Here is a 21778-nt window from a genome sequence, read left to right on the forward strand (position 1 = left end):
GCGGAGACCAGAGAGCGATGGTTTCAAAAAATGGGCGGTAATTAATTTTTTTTTATGTTCAAACCTTTTTAGCTAGTTTATATCTTCTATCTTGTTTAAATAATTTTAAAGTTTCTTTGTTGCAGTTGCACTTTAGGTGGGATGTTGAGCACGACGTTACCATCAGGAAGATATTCGACAATAGAATGGGTCGGCGGCTCCAGCAGATGTTGGATGATGTTCGTCAGGGGCGGGACCATCGGAGGCAGTGGCTTCGACCGGACATAAAGAAGGCTTTGTTTGTTTATTGGGAGATCGATGAGGGATTCCGACATCGACATCTCACCAACAGAGCTAACAGAGCTTCGGTCAAGTCGTCCAAGTATACTGGCAGCTCAATGACCTTCATGAAGATGAAGGCCAGGCTGGAATGTAAAGTGACTTTAATTTTGTTAATAACTTAGGTATATTCTTTTGCATATCAATACTAGGCATCCTAATCATATTGTTTCAATGCAACATGTGCAACCGAAGTCACTGGATCGCGAAGCGATATTAGGGAAGACATTCAAGTACACCCACATGCTGAAGGAGAAAAAAGAGACATTTGATGATCAGCGGTCTCAAGACCATTATGTGAGTAAACATACATTTGATTATCTTCTGCTATAAAATTATTAGAGAGTAACTGTATATCTGTCGGCGTACTAATCACAATAACTTGTATTAATTACACGAGTCCTATAAATAGATACTAGAGGTCGCGACTCAGCAGTCTCAGCAAGGTGGGGAGGACGCCGCCGATTGGAGATGCAGTTGTCGATCCCGATGCGGTTTGGCATGAGACCGCCTCAGCACCGTACAAGAATCGCGTATATAGGATGGGGTCGATCTTCGCTAGTAGCATCCGCACATCCATGTTGAGGCTGTCATTAGGCTCCACCAGCCGTCGAGCCGAGGAATGAGGCTGTAGATGCAGGAGCTCTAACGAGGCCTTAAACAACAGACTTAGGAGCTTAACGATTATCAGGAGAAGTATTAGAAGATCCTCAACCGCGTGACATCTACGGATGAGCTCAGGTTGGAGTAGAGGGAGTCGCTGGAGCGGATGCAGTGTATGGAGGCTCAAATGGAGGTTTACCAAGCCTAGATGCACGCCGCTGGCATCGACCTTGCTGGTGGCCGCACCGCTGCTGGTGGCATACGGACATTACCGCCTTCTGCGCTGCCGACTCAAGACCACAGGACCGACGACGACGACTACTAGATCTGTAATTATTAGTTTTTCATTTTATTGTTTCATTGTATTTATTGATGCACTTAACTTTTAATTTATTTGAACATTATGTTATTTATTTTAGATAAAAGTTTTTCATTATTTATGAATGAACCACTAATTGTGTGAAAAAATTTAAATTTAAAGTTAAAATTGACTATTTATTTCAAATTAAAAAAATTGACATTATAGTCAGAATCACCGTAGGAATAATCGGACAGTAATAGTGCGCAAAAAACATTTTTGGCACCAACAATACCGTCGGAAGAATCCACCGGTAATTAATTGGTTTTCCGAGCCGATAATCCATTGCAACATCCGAAAAAATTCTGACGGTAAATATTTACCGGTGAGATTTATACTGTCTGTTTGTTTTCGATAGTAAATTCGACAGTAATTAAATTATCGTAAGATTTTATTTTATTTTTTGTACTCAACTTTTTTCTCGTTGGACATACATGCAACAATAAATATATCATAAACTATCTATATTCATTAATTTTAATTTACATAGCTCAAATTTGGTAATGTAAACTAGCCTTTCATTGTCCAGTCCAAAAATAAAAAACAAAACTAGCCCTTCATTATAGATAAAGCGAACTTCCACATCTACAAAGTTATCCACCAAGCCAACAAATGCTTTGCTATAACTTAAAATAAATAAATAAATGAATAAAAAAAAGAATAACACCAAATATACAGCACATGTTATTTCTATCTACTTATATTATATAAAGGGTAGCATGAATATTTGACAACAAAATAGAGAGTAAAATAATGGTTTAATTATTCTGTTAGTTCCTATAGTTTCACTAAATTTTTAATTAGGTCCCTAAACCTTTTTTTCTTTCAATTGAGTTTCTACATTGCTTTAATTTTATAATTAAATCATTCCTAGTGTAAAAAAATATTAGAATTAATTGAATATTTCTTCACAAATTGAAGGTATTTATAATTAAAAACTTAATTATATCTTGGAATGTATGTATTTTGGTAAAAATATTATGTTAATTTTAACATTTTTAACATGAAAATGACGTAATTACAAAATTAAAAGTAGTGTAGAGATCCAATTGAAAGGTAAAAAAGTATAGGGACCTAATTAAAAATTTGGTAAAACTATAGGAACCAATAGAGTAATTAAACCTAAAATAATCCAATATGGTGAGTGGTGTGACTAACAAAGCTTTTCAAGAATTGTCCAAACCAACTTGACAACAATTTCTCCATGCCTCTCCTCAAGCCACCAATGCAAGTAATCAATTTAGCTAAGAATGATATATAATACTAACACATGGGCATGGTAAGTAGATCATCATATTCATTCATTCTTGTTATGGGATTCCTCTGATTGGTTGGTTGCAGATGCATCTACAGCCTCGGACAACTCTGATCCCTCAGGATCAACATCTATGAAGATGAAGTGGAAAGAGTTAGTGTTATAAACAAGAAGCAAAATTATATGTTGTATAATGGACAACATAAACTACGTGTTTGGAGATAAAGCAATGCAAAGAAAGAAGTATAGCATACCGAAGAGTGACTTGATGGATGGCTTCTTTGATCTGGAACTTTTCTTCTTCAATTCAGCTATAAGAAAGCCAAAAGCAAAATCAACTGAGAGGAACAATATTTATTACTTCACGGGTTCATTTTTATTTGTTATGATTATTTTTTCGTTACATCCTTTGAATTTTTACAATTGGATACAAAGTTGTATGCATACATGACAATGATAGGTAATATTATCTAATGATATATGAAAGGAGAAAAAAGTGATAGATCAAAATTTGAATATAAGAGGAGAAAAAAGAAATGTACCCATTCCAGGAACTTGATAGTCATTGACAATTTCAAAGTTCTTGTATGTATATCCCACAAAATTCATGTCCTTAGATGAAAGCATCTGTGACATAATATTATTAATTATTGCACATTTATAAGCAATATCAGTATATCGCAATTGTGAAGAGAACTTAGTAAAGATAATTCTCATTAATAAATAAACATATAAGGTTACCTTTCTCCATGGACCAGATCTTGATGCTGATTTCAGAACATGGTTATCTGACTGTTGATGCCAAATAGTAAAATGAGGAAATATATCAAAGATGAAATGACCTTGGATATGTAGCTACATAAAATATACATGAAACTAAAAGACTCAAATACCTCTTCAAACTTTTCAAAATTTTGAGTATCTAACTCATCATTGACTTCAGGAATAAATGCAGCTTCCATTTGATACAACTTGTCCCAAACAACACCATTAAAAAATGGATGAGCCTATAGAAGGAAAACATGAAAACGGTGACCTCTATATTCAAATTTCTATATAATAAATCTCAGAATATAGAAAAGGACACACCATACAACACCTTTATTTCATCTGCACCATTTGATCCTAGCCTCTGAGGGACGTTACACAAAAGCTTACTAATAAGATCTTTAGCCTCTGGAGATAGTCTCGCTTCTTCTGGAAATTTCAAGTGAGATTTCCAGTTTACTATCTGCATAAAATAGTAAACTATGGTTAAACCTATGAACTCCTATGTTTACAATCAACTAATGGGATCCATGTTTAAAAAAATTTGAGCAAATCGAAATAATATTCGAAAATATACAATCAGTAAAAATTTTGATAATAAATATTACCTTCCTACATGTTGACATTGGATCATCAGAATAAAAAGGTGGATATCCCACCAACATTTCATACATAATGGCTCCAAGTGACCACCTGGGAATTTGATAACAATCATCATATCAGGATAAAATGTGCAACTTAGAAGTATTTAACTTACAAGTATTTTCTATAAATGAACGAAAATCATTACGCTTGCAAAGTATTTTAATGAAAAGGCAGCACGTTATTTTGGAGTTTGTGAAATTAATAGCCTTCAGATTACTAGGTAGCAATCTTACTATTGTTCCAAGGCTCACTTTCTTAATACTTAAATTAAAGACACAAGGTAAAAAAAAGAAGTAACAAAGTATTCACCTACGACTGATGAAGCAAAAGAAAAATAAAACCAATTTTAATGGAAATTCACATTATTAAACTCACCAATCACACTCCATCCCATAACCCTTTTTCAATAAGACTTCTGGAGCAATATAATCAGGTGTACCAACAGTAGAATAGGCCTGTATAGGGATAAAGGCACAAAAAGTATTTCATGTTTTCGTCAGATGAAAAAGAAAATACCATAGTTAGAATTATAATTTGCACCAGAAAAATACTTCTAAACTAAAAAGTTCGCTAGAAACTGATTGCTAGATTTAAGTGGAAAAAGATGATACAAAGAATTTTGATATTTCAACCACCCATAATCTTTATCCAACTACTACCAAATATTCATGGCTCCTTCTCTTGCATTATAAAGGCAAGATGTATAACATTGCTCAATTGTACACACTGTCATACTGAACGACAAAGAAACACAAAATACTAATGAACTTACAAGAGTCCTTCTGTTTTGCTGCCAGTGTTCCAACTGTTCTTGTTGTGTGCGTTTTGGAGTTGTGCCATCATTTTGTGCAGATCCCTGAAGATTTTGACCTACAGAAAGATCTGCTTCTTCAAGTGTACTACAGTCTAATGGTTTACAAAGTCCAAAATCTGACAGCCTCACATGTCCGAATCTATCGAGCAATAAGTTATCAGGCTTAATATCCCTGCAACATAAAGTTTTGAAATTTTATATTGATCAAGTTTGTTTTGGTTTCAAACAACTACTAAAAAACTATGGTTACAAATGTAAGCAAATCCCCTTTTTGCATACATCAAACAACTTTTATTCATGGATTATACTCAAAACTATATGGAATGCAATCATTAAACGACTTATCTCTACCAATGAATTTCATAATTAATCTATTTTTTTATACTACTTCTCATTCAACTCTAAGCCTACATAGAGTAGTTTTATTTAGCATAACAGAGTATACTATGCTAATATCAAGTAAATGGACAGGTCTGTAGATACCTATGTATGTAATTGTGTTTATGTATAGACTCAATAGCCAGAACGGTTTCTCCTATATAAAAACGGGTTTCATCTTCAGTCAAGATGTCCTTTCTCATAAGTAGAGTCATCATATCCCCACCAGGTAGGTACTCCATAATAAGATACAGATGATCCTCATCTTGAAAAGAACAATAAAGTTTGACTATGCAATTGCTGTCAACCTCGGCAAGGAGATTTCTCTCGGCTCTAACATGTTCTACCTACAAAGATTGAGATACATTATGGAAAAATAATGACAACTTCGAATGCATAAAAGCTATTCTTTTGTAGAAGAAAATATCTGAAAACCTGGCCTCTACGAAGCATCTCTGCTTTCTTTAATTTTTTCATTGCATATACATGACCTGTTGTCTTTTCTCTACATACTCTAACCTGCAACATTTTCAAACTTCAGAAGAAATCATAATTGTTGGAGGGCAGGGATATGTATATAATATGAATAGGAAGAAGATGGGATAGTTGAGCATGTCAATTACTTATAATAAGCTCATAGATACCTCTCCAAATGCACCTTTGCCAATCATGGTCAATAACTCGAAATCATCAACTCCCATCTTATGCCTCTGAAGGCGCATATATTCAGTTTCTTTTTTCTCTAGAAATTTAAGTAGGTTGTTTTGATCCTCCTCAGACACATCAGCATCAGCTAACTTCTTTTCCAAGATGGTTCGACTGTCACCAATGAAGTATTAGAAAATTTTAAAAAAGTTTCCAATACAACTAGGATAATGAAAATCAACATCATGTACATATAATAATAATTTCTACATGCTTTAGCCAAGCAAGGAGGGGAAATAGTAATTATCACCAAGGTGATATTGGATTGTACCTCAAAGGAAAATTACAATATAAACTCCTAACAGTAACTCAAAAATCCATTGATGCTCGATTCTAATTATATCACTACCTTTGCCTAATAAATGCCAAAACTTTAGTAAGTTAACAACAAAAGCGACAGCAACCATTTGGAGTATTCAAGCTTAAGAGCTAATTAGTACCTAGACGCTAGAACTCACTAAATTCTAACTACTTTGGTTCCTACTAGAGTCATTGAGGTACTAGTTTTAAAATTCTTAGGAATTAAAATCTTCCAACTTTCGACAATCCTTATAGAACAAAGAGTCTCACATCCAAACACACATGATATTAATTAAAACATGGATAAGATTGAAAAAAATAGCATATATATATATAAATATATACCGCTCCTTCCTTTCCTGAAGGCTCTTCATTTGCTCTTTGTAATGATTCTCAATATACTGTTTGGCTGCTGCAACCTTCTGCTTTGTGACATTTGAAAGAGCTGCTTCATCCATGGGAGCACCATTATTATCCTCTTCTCCATCACCTTCTTTCCTTCTGCTAGCGCTCTTCCCTTTCTCTCGTGGCTGAAATTTGTGAAGCCAACTTCTTGCAGAATCCATTGCTTCTTTCTATTTGTTTTCCACAACCTCCAACAGCGCCTCAATTGCAATCAACAAGAATTCATCGTTTTCAACCAAAATTGCAATCAATCTACAAAATAGGAGCACAGATCATGCAAATGATTTTCTGTATTGAACATTATATCAATCATCAATTCGTATATAAACAATGAGGGATATTTACATGTCCTACGTCAAAATCGTGGTTTCAGAGCATATGAGAAGCCAAAAACCGCAAAAGAGAATTGGATTGAAAGAAAAAGATGATTTGTATGAATATGAATGAGGGAAGAAATAATGCGTTTGATTTTTGTAGGAATAAGCAGAGAATTCGGAATGCCATGTAATTAATAGTTGGGAGTGAAGGGAAGAACGAAGGAGATACAACTCCAAATTTATATATGTTTTCCAACCCCTTGTTTTTCTCTCTCTTTTTTTATTAATTAATTAATTAAATTGAAAATTAAAGGGGACATTTATAATGGAAAAGTATAGCATATGACTCTGAGAAATTCTTATAATTTATCATATGAGTAGTGCTAGAGAGCCAATGACCCTAAACGTACAATGTATACAATGGGCTAAATTTTTGGTTTATGAATAAAATGAACATCACCTATACTATTCAGAATAACCATCCGGATACCAGGGATAATAAACATCTCATGTTATAAAAAGCTAATTTTGGATTCACCAAAGTTCGAACTCTTGACCTTCCAAATCTAGAACTCTAATACCATGTCTTGAAACCACTCATCCCAAAAGCATAACCTAATAAGACAATGTAACACTAATAATCATATCTCTAATACTTTCTAAACTTTCCTTATACACATTGTACGCTTAGATAATTAGCTCCCTATACTTTCTCTTATCATATACATTATTGATTTCGTTCTGCCTTGTGTTCTCTAATATGAGTTTTTCCTCCAATTTTGTCGTATTAAATTCACTAGGAAAAAGAGATATCATGTCTAAATATCTCATATATAATAACATGAATTTAATTAACGATTTCACTGCACATTTAAATATTTTTATCAATTAAATATTTTTATTAATTAAGTTTAATCAAGTTGATCAAATTCAATAAAACAACTCACATAATAAATTTATGAATCACGCATTTTCTTTTTTTTTTTTTGCGTATTTTTCATTATGGTGACATTATCGTTCTTTTGTTATTTTTTGTTGTTATTGTTTTTTTCTCTTTTTTCTAGTAATTTTGTACATTATGTATTTTTTTGTTCATTATTTTTTTATTCTTATTAAAAAGATAAAATAAGAAGAATAATGAGAATATAAAACAAAAAGAAAAAGATGAAAAAAAAATGACGATGATAAAAAAAGAGAAGGATGAATTTTGAATTATGCAAAATTTATTAAAAAAATAGTACTGAAATTTTTTAATCATTATACAAAAAGTTTCTTAATTTTGACACCCAAATTTTTTAACGGTGACATAAGTTCTTGTTAAGAGGATGAAACAAGAAATATGAGAATATAAAGAAAAAAGAAAAAGAAAATGATGATGAAGAAAGAAAAGGAGGAAGAAGAATTTTGAATTGTGCAGAATTTATTAGAAAAATAGCACCAAAATTTTTTTACTGTGACATAAAAAATTTTAATTTTGACATCGAAATTTCTTAACTGTATCATTTGTAGCTAAGGGTAAAGTATATTTTTTGTCTTTGAAGTTTGACAAAAATTTCAAAAATACCCCTAAATTTTATTTTATTTTAATTTTATCTTGTAAGTTTTCGATTTGCATCGAATATATTCTTGACGGCTAATTTTTAAAAAAATTTAAAACCAATTCAACAACAATTTCATAAGAACAACCCTCAATACAAGCAAATCAAGCATAATTTTTATGTATTATTGTTAGATTGGTTTTAAATTTTTTGAAAATTTAGCTGTCAATGGTATATTTGATGCAAATCGAAAACTTATGGGTATTTTTTAAATTTTTGCCAAACTTTAGGGACAAAAAGTATACTTTACCCGTAACTAAATAATGTACTTTTCTTATCATTGAACTAGTTGAGTGGTATTGAATTCATATAAAAGAGGTTTAGTCGTTTCATGCATCTTTTTGTTCTAAAATATATTTAAATTTTGGACTTGTGATTCTTTAAAGATTTCTTGTGTCATTTACCAAAAATTCATGTGTTATTTCTAATTAAATAATGTGTTTTGTTATCACTGAATTGGTTATGTGGTACTAGACATATATAAGAAATTTAGTCATTTTTGTGTCATTTGTAATAATTTAATGTGTCTTTTGAATCTAAAATATATTTAAATATATTTTGTTAGTTGAGTGAGTCAATTTTAAACCTATGATCTTTTAAATATTTTTGTGTCATCCACAAAAATTTCAGTATCATTCACAAAAAATTTGCGTGTCATTTATCAAAAATTTTTGAGTCATTTACAACTGAATAATGTGTTTGTTATCATTAAACTAATTGTGTGATATTTAATTTAAAAAAAAAATCAGAAGATGGTAATAATAATGGTGATGATAATGACGGAGAAAGAGAAAAAAAGAAAAAAATAAATGAAAAAAAAAAGAAAGAGGAGGAAGAGACAGTGGTGGTGATGGTAGTGACGACGATAATATCGAAAGAAAAAATGAGAAAAAAGGAGAAGAAAAAAAAAGCAGCCCAAGTGTAAGTAAATAATTATTATATTATTCTATAACAGGTTGCATTCTGGCACTAAGAATACTGACGTGATGCATTCTGATGCTAATATATGAAAATCAGCATTTAATGAATATTATACTAATTGTCAATCATCTAATTGTACTAATTATCAATAATTATAATATAATTGTGAATCATACAAAATTGACATTTATATGATATTTATATTGGCGTCAAATATGTTGACATAGCGGGCACACATACACACACACATATATATATATATATATATATATATCATTTTTGTATTTTCTCTAAACTTATGAATTACAATATAAGTATATATTCAATTTATATAATGAATATTATTAACAATTTTATTATCATTATTATCCATTAGATATTACTCTATTATTAATATTACATATTTTTACTTTATTAATTGAATATTAAGAGTATTAAGTATCAAAATCAAGTTAAGATAAAGAGATATATATAAATAGCAGGAGTTTTTTTTTTTATGAGAATTCCATTTAAACACCTTATTAAGAAGAAGAAAGAAAAAATGCCTATTGACAGTTGATCATAATAATAAAAACTGAAGCTAGAAGAAAAAAATGTGTTTCTACCGCTCTCTCATAAATATTCAAAGTTCGAAATTTAAATAGAACAAATTATAACACAAAAATCAATCTTCCTATAAAAAAAAGTAATTCAAATCGAGAAACTCTTTTTCATAATTACTATCCTTATTCTTATGCTATTATTCTAAATTTTGTTTAAGCAATTAAAAATATTTTAAACTCCATTTTATAATTTTTTAAAGATAAGTGTAGCAATAAAAATTGTTCATACGTTAGTTAATCTAATAAATAAGTCTGGTGCTAAATCCTCTTTAAAGATAATAAATTTATTGATCAACTAAAGTGATCCCGTAATATAAGTATTTGAAAATATATAATGACTCGAATTTTAAAAATTTTAGTGAATTAAACATAGAAAAAAATAGTCCAATAATAATAAGAAGTAATGATAATAAAACTTTCCGTTCATCATCCGAATTACAAGTGATAAAATTAGAAGAAAAGTTTTATAATTAATTTCTATTCCTTATAAGTAAAGACGAAATCTATAAAAGACAAGTATTTTAAGAAAAAAAAAATGAAATACACATGTTAGAATATAGTTATTTAAAAACTAGTAATAACTATATTATAAAAATTATAGAAGAAGAAAAACTAAAATAACACAAAGAAAAATGTTATAATTTTATTTATATAAGACTTATTCAAGTAGTCGCCAAGCCTAACTTTAGGCTAGAAATCAATATCCCTATTTTAATAGTTTTACGAGATATTAGATTCAAAAAATTTAGAGATGGTCTAATATTTTTTAGTTGTTATCTAAAATTTTTCATGAGTCTTAAAAATGAATATACCTCTAAATATCTTAAATTATAAGCTTTTTGCTATGTTTTTTGAACTATCTGCACATTTTTTAAATGGTCACATCTATACTTTTTAAGTAGTTTTTTTAGAGTTTAGATAATTTTGTAGTACAAAATCAATCTTTTATGGATATAATTTTAATTTTTATCTTTTATAAATAAAAGTTTCAGCATTTTTATTTTTAATTAATAAAAATAGCAGTTTACTCGAAAAAGTATTTACTCCTGAGATTTTTCTTTTTTCTTCCATATTCTTAAAAGTTAAAAACACATTTTATTGAACTTATTATGTGTAATGTCTCAAAATAAATTAAGCCATGATGGGCCTATGATGTATTGGAAGTGGGCCACAGTTGAGAAGGAGAAAAGCCCACATGGCCAATGATACACCTAGTCCTCCACTCCTCCTTGCTTAAACCCTTCGTTCCTCACTCTTGGTGGCGTCGTCTTCTTCTTCTTCTTCTTCTTTCCTGTTCGTGTTGCTTCTAGACGTTTCTGCAATATCTGTATTATTCAAACAATATTTGTTGCCTCAATCTGGCAGGGATCTAAGCCATCTGCCACGATGTATCTTCAGTTTTACATAAACGACAATGGTGACAAGGTCTACACCACTAAGGTAACTGAAATAATGTTTTCAACTGCTTATTCAATTTTAAGTAATGCTTCTACATTATTTATTTATCATCTCTCGATGCAGAAAGAAACACCGCTTGGCTTAGCTACACAATCTGCTCACCCTGGTATTTTCCTCTTAAATTATGTTTATGCATGTTTTAATTTCTAAATCGTGGCGTGGATAGTTTTCCTATATATGTTGACACACTTACATTGCGGTTATTGGTTATTCTGGTTTTAGGGTTCATGTTATGGTAAATATCAATTTGTTAGAAATTACGATTTTGAATGTGTTATATTTTATGATTTATGATTTACTATTTGGAAAATGCTATTTGTACATCAAAATCAGCCACCAATGTATTTGTGTATAAATACATATGTGGTTAATTTATTTTCAATGTGTATTTATATTCCAGCATGTATTTTATACTTGTGGTTGACTTTGGTGGCTGATTTTGGTATACACATATAGCATAACTCTAATTGATATTGTCTAGTGTGATATTTTATTGTACAAAAATGTTATGTATACACAAAATCAGTTACCAGTGTTGTTTAATTTATTTTCAATATGTATTTTATATTTCAATATGTATTTTGTACTGGTAGTTGATTTTGGTAGACACTTAGCATGGTTGTTCATTGTATACTCTTTAAATTATGCCAAAAGAAAACATACAGAGAAGATATTGTACTATAAGAAAATCACACTTTACAATACCACTGCAGAGTTTGAGAGGATCTATTTCCTTTATTTTATTTATTCCCTTGCTGAATCTACCACTCTACCTGGATCATTCTGTATGCTTGTTCTTGATTTGCTCTGTCGTTTTTTATTTTAACAAACTAACTTTCATCCTTGGAAAAAGTTAATGGAGGAACAATAGTAACACCATTAGAACTTGGTATATACATCTGGTTGTGTGGAAGTTTAATTATGAGCCACTATTTGTATTTTGATGATCTTTATTTGGTTTTTTACTTGAATTGCAGCTCGGTTTTCACCGGATGACAAATATTCAAGGCAGAGGGTGCTTCTGAAGAAGCGTTTTGGATTATTACCAACCCAGCAACCACCTCCAAAGTATTGAGAGTGATTTGTCTAACATGCTCTTGCTGTATTGTTGTATTTTAATTTAATTTTCTCTTTATTAGTGGTGTTTTCTTATATATGCTGGTGTCATAGTGAAATGTTAAAGTGAAATGATGAATTTTGAAATACAATATGCTGTTCAATTTTTTGTTAGGCAGTTATATTCTCTTTTTTTCAAGCAGATAATTGTCATTGATTGAAACTAATTAAATTATTGACATGAGAAAAGGTAGGACTTTAAAACCAAAGGTAGAATTTTCCAATAAAACACAATAAATTATTTCATACTAAAACAGAAAGGAAAGACGAACTAGAAAACAACCCAGAGCAAAAAAAAGTTAGTGGTATTTGTTTCAAGAATTTTTTTAGTTATGAAGAATTGTCTACTCGTGCTTGTTTGTGGTTTTAAAGTTTAATTTCTATGAATAATTTATTCACATGATAAAGATATTGTTAAAATTTGAAATTATATAATAAAACAAGTATATATAATTTATTCTTATGAATATTAAAAACAATTTCTAATAAGTTATAGTAGTAAGCAAACAAATTTTTTTATTACAATGATGGAAATATTATTTTTTAGAATATATTTTTTTAATTTTAAAAATTAAACATTTATCTTTTTGTTTTTCATGGTATCTCAGTCCAGAATTAATTTGGTGCAAATTTAAATTATATTTAAAAATCTGTAGTTGATCAGTAAATTATTGTATAAACAAGACGAAATTCGTCTTTAAGAAAATAAGTCTTTGCCAACCCGAGTGCTTGGAAATTTGCCTTCACAACCACATTATTTACCAAACTAAACTTGTTCAGGTGATCTTAACTCGAGTTTAAAAATGTTGATCTACGCCTAGGCCGTGCTAAAATTTGGTATGCTTGAAAATTAATAAAAGATAGAATATATTTTTTCTCTAATATTTTTTAAAAAATTTAAAAAAATTTAATATTTAATTTGTTGTAATATTATTTTTTGACATTTTAAATATGATTCAATTATACTCTATATATTAACATATGGTTGCCATGTGTTAGTTATATGTTAGTGTAGAATTGCCACATCATATATTACCTCACTTAAGAGTATAACTAAAACATATTAAAATGTAAGGAATAAAATTAAAATCAAACATTAATAATAAAATTGAAATAACATTTAAACATTGAGGATAAAAATAACATTTTATACTCAGTAAATACTTTTCTAAAAAATATCAATAAAATAGTTTTATAGATAAAATCAAAACGAGTAATTTATTAAATAATTTTATCAAACTTTCATAAGATTAGCACTATATATTTGACAAACCAACATTATCCAACTTCTTGTTATTACAATCTGAAGTTTTGGTCTTCTTACCTTCTTATTAGAACAATCAATCTCCAACATCCTACAATATAGCATGCAATACTTGTATGAATATATAGTACTATTGGGGAGAGAATAGGCAATACAACATAAATCAAGGGACATTTCAGTCAAATCGAATTTCACGCCATTGACCCAAGTCTTTCTAGTAAAATCCAGGGCTCTCAGCTCAGCTGCACTGCGCTCTCACTCTCTTCCGACTCAAAGAAAGTCATCGCTGCGAAGAGTAACTAAGCAACGCTCTCATGTTGCTGCTTCCGCGTAAGATCCCTAACCTCATCGTTCTTGATCTCCGTTCCTAACATCCAACTCACCAAATTGCAAACCATAACCGTTAATCCTTTTTATTCGCTTAATTGTTTAGATTTCTTGTTGCATTGATTGGTTTGTTGCTGCAGGAATGTCTTCAAACCTAGCACGATTATTGCTGCTTCTGCTTTTCGCATTTTCGATCTGTGATGCGGTCGCGCTTCCCGGCCCTATCTCCGATCGTCACCGTTCCGCTGCTTTGGAGCTCTTTGCCCCTCAGCACGGTTCATTTGCAAGGTCAATTAGACCCTCCTTTCTCCTTTTCTTTTGTAGCTTAGGAAGCCACTCTGTTTGGATTGCTATATGCTTGGCCTTGGATTATTTCTAATTTCCATCCATATGTTTCGGAGTTGTTTAATTTAATGTAATTTTATTTTTTAATTTGTTATATTTATTCCTCTTGTAATTGTTTCTGAAAAATTGAAATCCAACATTTTGGTCTGGGAACATGCTTGACACATCATAAGACAAATACTAGGCATTAGCTCATATGCGTTTGTTGAAATTATAGATGACTGTGCTGTGTATAAGGCAACTGATTAGTATCTTATGATTTGACAATATCAGTTTAGAAGAATCCTATGAGGCCCTTAGAATCTTTGAGATTCTTGCGGTTAGGGAGAAGCCTGATGTGAGGGCAACAACTTGTCCGAAAGTGTTGGAAAATCTTGTCTCATCCACCCCACTGAAGGATTTGTTCTATGCCTTAAAAGTTAATGGCATATTAAAATGCAAGGTTAATGGGGACATTTTCAAGGTATTATTATTGTCTTGATTTGGTTCTGGTTATCATTGCTTTTGCAATGAAATTTCCGTTCACATGTTTTCTAGCATGTCTGAAAATTTGATGGTAGAATTTGTTTATTTTATAAAGGATATTGCTTCGAGACTTAAAGCTACTGTCAAGGATTCAAAGACTTTGGTTGACCTGTATTACTCAATAGGAAGTTTGCTTCTTATAAAGGTAACTATCTGGACTCAACCTAACTATGTTTGATGAGCTATGTTAAGTGTGTTTCTATTACATTTCTCTTGGGATACTGGTGTATTGCTGGAAATTTTTTCTTCTCTGTACTTGTGAATTGGGCTTTATTTCCTGTACATCCTGTCTATATGCTGTAGCTGATGTATGCAGAAATTATTCTGAACCTTCAAATGTTATCCAAATATGCCCAAAGTTTCTTCTGTTATTTCTAAATACTGGATGCATGTCTCATTTGCAATGTGATATTGTGTTTCATTATTGTTCTCTCCTGCTAGTCACCCCTTTTTTGCATACAGGACCAGGCTTCTGATGTTGATGTGCTTCTTGCCGATGCTGATGGGACCTTCCACTCAATCAAGGTATGTTTCTATAACCTTTGGTAGAATATGCTTGTAGCAAGATTTTGCATCTTTATGGTGGTCTCTTTGGATGTTTTGATCCGAGAATTAATATATTTGTTTTACCATGAGTTGTATCAATTGTTGCTGCTGCAATGTCACATGTACAATGGTTTCATATCCTGCATTACTTGCAGGCGCTAAGCCAAAGTGATGGAAAATGGCGCTATACTGATAAACCGGAATCTAGTACTTATGCTGCAGGTAATGCCTTATGCTCTTATGTTGGAATATGTTTTATTTTATTGTTTCTTTATATGCATAGTAGTTTCAGCTTTGTAACTAGAATTTTAATTCCATAAAACATTGCTGTTTACCTATTGTTAGTCATTGATAATGTAAGCTATTCGTGTTATACACAGGATTGGCTCTAGAAGCACTGGCTGGAGTGATCACATTAGCGTCTTCTGAGATTGATCAGTCTAAGGTAAAGTTTTTGATCTGAAATTGGTTGCTTGACTTGCTTCACAAACTTTAAAGCTTGTTAAATTGAAAGTATTTCCTACATTGAGTAGAAATTCATGTAGATGTAATTATTTCCGTTATTATAATGTTATGTAAGATTTCTCCCTAGAAATTTTTTCATTTTAATTACAACCTAATGATAAAGCACCAGCAAGGAACTGTTAAATAAAAATGAATTCAAGTGCTAGGGCAAAGTGAAAACTCCAACTGAAGTACTCCATTTTGGAAATTGCAATGTACTTTAATCTAATACTAAACTCGCCAGTGTTGTAATGTTATGAGAATTTATCTGTTTTGCTTTTGCTTTTATTATGTATCTTGCAAACATATATTGCCTCGGCATCCTTGAACCTGTATCAATATCTTATATTAGCTCCATATTGTCAGGTCAATTTAGTGAAAAATGATATACTGAAGCTTTTTGACAGCATTGAAAAATATGGTATGTATAAGTTTGCTTTTCCCGTAATCTTGTTTAGATTTTGGAGGCAATTAATGCTCTTTTATAATTTTAGAATTCCCTACCCTGGATGTAGCAGCAATTGTGCCCTTTAGTAGAGTTTATTCTTTTGTAAATGCTAGATTTATATTATCTTCCATATCAGTGATTTTCGTTTTGGTTTCATTACATTTTGTTTCATTTTTGGTTCTCTGCTGCCCATTCCCTCCCATTCAGCGTAAATGTTGACTACATTGGGATTTATTATACTCATTCTTTAATTTTTATGTCCTATACACGGTAAGATTTTTATGCTTTTAATTCTTAACAATATTGATTGTAAACCTGTATTTGATACTTTACATATTTTCTTAATGGTTTCATTTAGGTTACCCCTTTTTTTACCTGTTGCATGCGACGGGAACTTGTTATTAATGATCACTGTTGATCAACTTAATGTCCTACTTCTATGAAGAGTTACACAGAGACAGATTATTTACCTCTCCAGAATACTTGATTCTTGAGTCCCGTTTGTTGTGGCAGTCAAGTTGTATATCTCTCATAGGGTAGAGAATGGATAAAATTGTTTCACGTTTGTCTTGGTGCACTGCAGAACTGTGGAATACCATTTGACCTCAAACGATATAATTGGCTTGAAAACTCTTGTGCCACTTGCACACTGTTATGTTATGCCCATCCTCCCTAATAATTCTTTTGTCCAAAGACTTTGTATGTTAAATGGCTCTACTTTCTATTACATTCTTCGTCACAATAGTTTTTGATGAATGCATTAACACTTCAGATGATGGAACTTTTTATTTTGATGAGAAACTGGTTGGTGGACATGAGCATCAAGGTTCTATTTCCACAACTTCTTCAGTTGTTCGTGGGGTTTTCGCATTTGCTGCTGTAACTTCTGGAAAAATAAATGTATGTGGATTGTAAAGGACTACTCTCTAATTTTTAGTCTGTTAGAATTTTCTACTAACGTTTTGGCTTTGCACTTCCAGCTTCCAGGGGATAAAATATTGGGCTTAGCAAAATTTTTCCTGGGCATTGGAATCCCAGGAGATGCGAAGGACTTATTCAATCAAATAGAATCATTAGCTCTTCTAGAGAGCAACAGGCAAGTTGTTTTCCAAGAACAACATATTGTTGTAAAGTGCAGCTTTACAGAGATATCTCTCCTTATTTCTTCTGTTTTGGTTCTTTGCTGAAACACTGACCTCGTCAATATTCTATAAAAAAATGTATATTTCTTAGCTTTCTTCTTGTGGTGCAGGATTTCCATTCCGTTGATATTGTCACTTCCTGCAAGTGTTTATTCATTATCTAATAAAGATCAACTCAAGGTATAAAGTTGAACTGTTCAAAGTCCCTTTTTGGGAAGTATCGTATCCAGTAGCTATTTGAAATTGGCATGAACAACTTTTGTTTCTGGCTTTCATTGGGTTTCTTTTCTAATGCTTAGACATGATACATGATAGGGCACAATGGGATCGTTTGATTCATATAGCCGACCCCATCTAGTGCATCTAGTGGGATAAGGCTTTGTTGTTGTTGTTGTTATTGTTGTTGTATAAAGGAGAAAATAGCCTGTAACCCTTTGGTGTATATGCATTTTGGGCCGCGAACATCCTCTAAGCCATCTTCTGCCACGATTCTGTTGTTGATGTGTCAAATCCATACGTAGGCTACTACTACTAATTTTCAGTGGTTTCATCTCCGATGAGTTCCTTAAATTATTTAGGCTATGCTTTCCTCTGTGTCATTGCCCGTTTTTCTGATATGGAGCTTGAGGACCTCCCCCTTCTGCCGTTTTCTCCTATTTGTTGCTTGTTGGTTTATATGCATGCTGTACAACATTTTCAACTTATGATCCAGTTGGTTATGTTAAATTATTTATCAACTTCATGATTGTATGGTGTTTCTACTTCTCATTTACTGTTGGAAAAAATGACAACTTTCTATTGTACTTTGAACTTAATCAGGTTAGGGTGAATACAGTGCTTGGTTCAGCTGCACCTCCTTTAACAGTTAAGCTTGTCCGGGCTTTCAGCACTGTTGCTAAAGATTCGGCTGTTATTCAGAACAAGGTGAGTGATGAGTCAATGATTTGTTTTCTCTGTGTTTGACTTCGCATTGTCTGAAACTTTGGATTTTGCTAAATTTGCATGATATAGGACCTCAAATATGACCAGAATAGCGGACATCATGTATTGGACGTTTTACCAGATAAAGTGGATGTGGGTATTTATGTGTTTGTTTTTGAGGTAATGCTGTTTGTTTGTTTACAGTTTAGTTTTCCTTTCAGTTGGATCAATGTGTATTTCTATTCTGCCTCACAATTAAATTAATTTGAGCCTATCTTGTAGATGGTGCTTCATGATGCCGACGGAGAAAAAGTCTATGCTACCGGAGGCCAAATTCATGTGCCAATATATGTCACTGGCATTGTTAAAGTTAGCAATGCAGAAATTGCAGTTCTGGACAATGATCTTGGAAGTATTGAAACCCAGAAAACGTAGGTGTCTATTTTGGATTTTTAAAAAGATTTATGCTGTTACATTTAGGATGTATGAGTATGCTGATGGTTGGTTGGTATATCTAATTTTAATATGCTTGTCATGTTGTATTGTGTTTAATATAAACTTCCTTTTCTTTTTGTGATGTTAAGTCTAAACTTAATACATCTGAATTTAATCTGAGTTGAGTTTTGAAATTTGATTTATAATTCTTTTGCATAAACTTTTTGTTGCTTCATTTTATACTCCCGCTTTGCTATCCAGGCTAGATTTGGCTGGAAATGACATTGTTTCGCTCTCAGCTAACCACCTGCAAAAATTCCGTTTTTCTTTCCAATTGACAACCCCTCGTGGTCATGCATTTATGCCTCATCAGGTTTGAGTTGTTGACTTAGACAGTTAGACCCTATTTAGTTTTACTTAAATGCTTTGTTCATTGAGGATTTATTGTTTTTCAGGCATTTCTCAAGTTGAAACATGAGACAAAGTATGAGCACATCTTTGTTGTTGGAAATGCTGGCAAGAAATTCGAGATTGTTCTTGTTAAGTATCTCTTATTACATATTACATATTTCATTACCTAGCTTCAGATGTCTCTTCTTCAGTACTCATTGAATTTGTTATAATTCAATAATTCATATTAGATAGATATCAACAGATGTTGAATTTCGATTATTTGTTCTTGTGCCTATCACTTTAAATTATAAAAACCCAATTGCATCATTGAGCAGAAAAGTTATGTGCTGGTTTTTATATAATGCACCTCCAATTTCTTCCAGTCGAGCTGGCTCGTTTATCTATTAAGTACAAACTATGTGTAATTATAATATAAATTGAATGTCCTGACTGCTCTTGATGTGGGATATTTAATTGTTACACTTATGTTTTGGTGAAGGCTGCAGGAGTAATTTCATTCTCGTTTAACAGTACATCATGTTTAATGTTCTACTGATGTTTGTAATTTTGGCTTTTTAGGATTTTCTTGGCTTGGTGGAGAAATTTTACTATCTCTCTGGCAGATATGACATTGAGCTGACTGTTGGTGATGCTGTCATGGTATCTTGAAGTGTTTGCTCAGCTTAATTTCCCCTTTCTCAATTATATTGGCAATCTGAGAAAAAAATGTGTATTGTTTCAGGAGAACTCTTTCTTACGGCCACTTGGCCATCTTGAATTAGATCTTCCAGAAGCACCTACTAGCAAGGCACCCCGTCTTCCTCCACTAGCTGTTGATCCATACACGAGATATGGGCCCAAAGCAGAGATAACCCACTTATTCAGGACTCCTGAAAAACGACCACCAACACAACTCTCTCTTATTTTCTTGAGTTTGACCCTTCTGCCCTTAATTGGTTTTTTGGTTGGGGTAAGTCTTGTGTTTATCTTGAGTAGAGAGTGGTACACATGTATCTTTATCCCTTTCAATATTAATATGGTGATGATAATTGAAAAAAATATGGGAGGTGGAAAAGGAAAACACAATAAAATTAGCTAGAAACTAGAAATGTTAGTTGTTTCTTCTGTTACTTTAATGCTAATATCTCAGTTACCAATAATTTGAATTATATAAAGGGCATTTCTTTTTAGGATAAAAACTTAAAAAAGAAATATATGGGATAAAAACTGAAGCCTGAAAGGCCTTCTTATTTTCTTTATCAGTAGAAGGTTATCTTTTTACGCTCCTATAAAAGGAAAAGAACACAAAAATTCCCCTTATGGTCACGAAAAACTAAAAACTCTTTGTATTTGATTACTTTTAACCTTGGGAGCATACTCCCACAGTGAAAAGATATATCTTCCGATTGGGAAATTGAGATGGTTTATAACAAGCATGAAGGGAAGTCTCTTCTCTGCTTAGAATAAAAGGTTATTGCAACTGTTAAGAGCACTATTGGCCAAAGTCATATCATTGATGGATAATAAATGAAAAGATTCAGCGTGATATTGGCCTATTGGGCTTCTGCAGAGATTAATCTATCTACTTGTATAGTTAGCATTTATCACACTCATTGTGTTATCATTTACAGCTATTGCGCTTGGGGGTAAACTTGAGGAACTTTCCTTCTTCAGCAGCACCTGCTACATATGCCATCCTGTTCCATCTTGGCATTGCCGCGGTTCTGGTTCTCTATGTACTTTTCTGGTTGAAGGTATGTTCACTCCGCAATGCTATTGAACAAGTTTCTGTCAGCTTATTGCAAGCAAAACAATGTTAAATTTCAATGTTCACCGACTATTACATTCCAACATTTTCTATACGAGACCACGAATTGACATTTGATGTTCATTGTGCAGCTGGACTTGTTCACCACACTTAAAACAACAGCACTTCTTGGAGTTTTTCTGTTGTTTGTGGGACACAGAATCCTTTCGCATCTTGCTACCGCATCAGCCAAGCTGAAATCTGCATAAGGAACATTGTGTATTTATAAAGAGAATGAAAACTATGAGTTTTCACTTGTAAAGATTGTACTAATCATTTTTGTAGGAACTATGTTGCATAATCTTACGTGAATTTTAGAGAGCTCAATTATATCAAAATAGAAAAGCATATTAAAAACATTCTACGGCTCGTAATCTTAGGCATAGTTCTACATAGGGTTTATAATTACAAGTTCTATGAAAAATGTAGTGATTTGCCGCGGTATCTTGAATTTTATGTCCATTTACCCCAATGACAGTATACTTCAAAAAAAGGAGGGGGAAGAAATATTAATCAGGGGTTGCTGTCATATAACTGTGCTAAGATAATTCTTTCTATAG

At 32.0% G+C, this 21778-nt stretch overlaps 3 protein-coding genes across 4 annotated transcripts; 2 read left to right on the top strand and 1 right to left on the bottom strand.

Annotated features, from left to right (window-relative positions):
* Nucleotides 1-1728: 1728 nt before the first annotated feature.
* Nucleotides 1729-7120, bottom strand: LOC112695187 (uncharacterized). Of its 2 annotated transcripts, none has more exons than XM_025747438.3 (14): nt 6895-7120; nt 6490-6801; nt 5784-5958; nt 5575-5658; nt 5245-5486; nt 4720-4933; nt 4323-4402; nt 3911-3995; nt 3634-3765; nt 3428-3541; nt 3276-3326; nt 3077-3161; nt 2789-2845; nt 1729-2665 (listed from the first exon to the last, which is right to left on the bottom strand). In XM_025747438.3, exons 2-14 carry the CDS (start codon nt 6708-6710, stop codon nt 2577-2579), a joined length of 1629 nt encoding a protein of 542 aa, XP_025603223.1. In that variant the 5' UTR covers nt 6711-6801; nt 6895-7120; the 3' UTR covers nt 1729-2576. The 2 variants fall into 2 exon arrangements, with proteins under 2 accessions (XP_025603223.1, XP_072052600.1); XM_072196499.1 differs by having other exon boundaries at nt 6904-7034.
* A 4087-nt stretch (nt 7121-11207) lies between these two features.
* LOC112695189 (H/ACA ribonucleoprotein complex subunit 3-like protein) lies at nt 11208-12679 on the top strand. Its single transcript, XM_025747439.2, has 3 exons — nt 11208-11427; nt 11509-11551; nt 12423-12679. The coding sequence occupies exons 1-3, from the start codon at nt 11374-11376 to the stop codon at nt 12518-12520; spliced, it is 195 nt and encodes a 64-aa protein (XP_025603224.1). The 5' UTR covers nt 11208-11373; the 3' UTR covers nt 12521-12679.
* Nucleotides 12680-13853: 1174 nt separating this feature from the next.
* Nucleotides 13854-21747, top strand: LOC112695190 (dolichyl-diphosphooligosaccharide--protein glycosyltransferase subunit 2). The gene is made up of 20 exons (XM_025747440.3): nt 13854-14155; nt 14293-14440; nt 14771-14960; nt 15078-15167; nt 15485-15547; nt 15724-15790; nt 15949-16013; nt 16439-16493; nt 17293-17420; nt 17501-17616; nt 17773-17842; nt 18482-18586; nt 18674-18763; nt 18866-19014; nt 19280-19391; nt 19474-19557; nt 19991-20071; nt 20154-20381; nt 21043-21165; nt 21311-21747. The coding sequence occupies exons 1-20, from the start codon at nt 14140-14142 to the stop codon at nt 21425-21427; spliced, it is 2097 nt and encodes a 698-aa protein (XP_025603225.1). The 5' UTR covers nt 13854-14139; the 3' UTR covers nt 21428-21747.
* The last annotated feature ends 31 nt before the right edge of the window (nt 21748-21778 follow it).

The sequence above is a fragment of the Arachis hypogaea genome, chromosome 6, assembly GCF_003086295.3.
Source record: "Arachis hypogaea cultivar Tifrunner chromosome 6, arahy.Tifrunner.gnm2.J5K5, whole genome shotgun sequence".
NCBI classification, from domain to species: Eukaryota; Viridiplantae; Streptophyta; class Magnoliopsida; order Fabales; family Fabaceae; genus Arachis; species Arachis hypogaea.

Excerpts from the sequence above, each read along its gene's own strand:
- LOC112695187 (XM_025747438.3), bottom strand. The coding sequence starts at position 6,710 with ATGGATTCTGCAAGAAGTTGGCTTCACAAATTTCAGCCACGAGAGAAA. Across the intron at positions 4,934-5,244 it reads AAACACAATTACATACATAG|GGATATTAAGCCTGATAACT; the intron begins GTATCTACAGAC and ends TTTATGTTGCAG. Across the intron at positions 3,162-3,275 it reads GATCTGGTCCATGGAGAAAG|ATGCTTTCATCTAAGGACAT; the intron begins GTAACCTTATAT and ends ATTATGTCACAG.
- LOC112695189 (XM_025747439.2), top strand. The coding sequence starts at position 11,374 with ATGTATCTTCAGTTTTACATAAACGACAATGGTGACAAGGTCTACACC. Across the intron at positions 11,428-11,508 it reads ACAAGGTCTACACCACTAAG|AAAGAAACACCGCTTGGCTT; the intron begins GTAACTGAAATA and ends CTCTCGATGCAG. Across the intron at positions 11,552-12,422 it reads TACACAATCTGCTCACCCTG|CTCGGTTTTCACCGGATGAC; the intron begins GTATTTTCCTCT and ends CTTGAATTGCAG.
- LOC112695190 (XM_025747440.3), top strand. Across the intron at positions 15,791-15,948 it reads ATCTAGTACTTATGCTGCAG|GATTGGCTCTAGAAGCACTG; the intron begins GTAATGCCTTAT and ends TGTTATACACAG. Across the intron at positions 19,015-19,279 it reads AGTATTGAAACCCAGAAAAC|GCTAGATTTGGCTGGAAATG; the intron begins GTAGGTGTCTAT and ends TTTGCTATCCAG.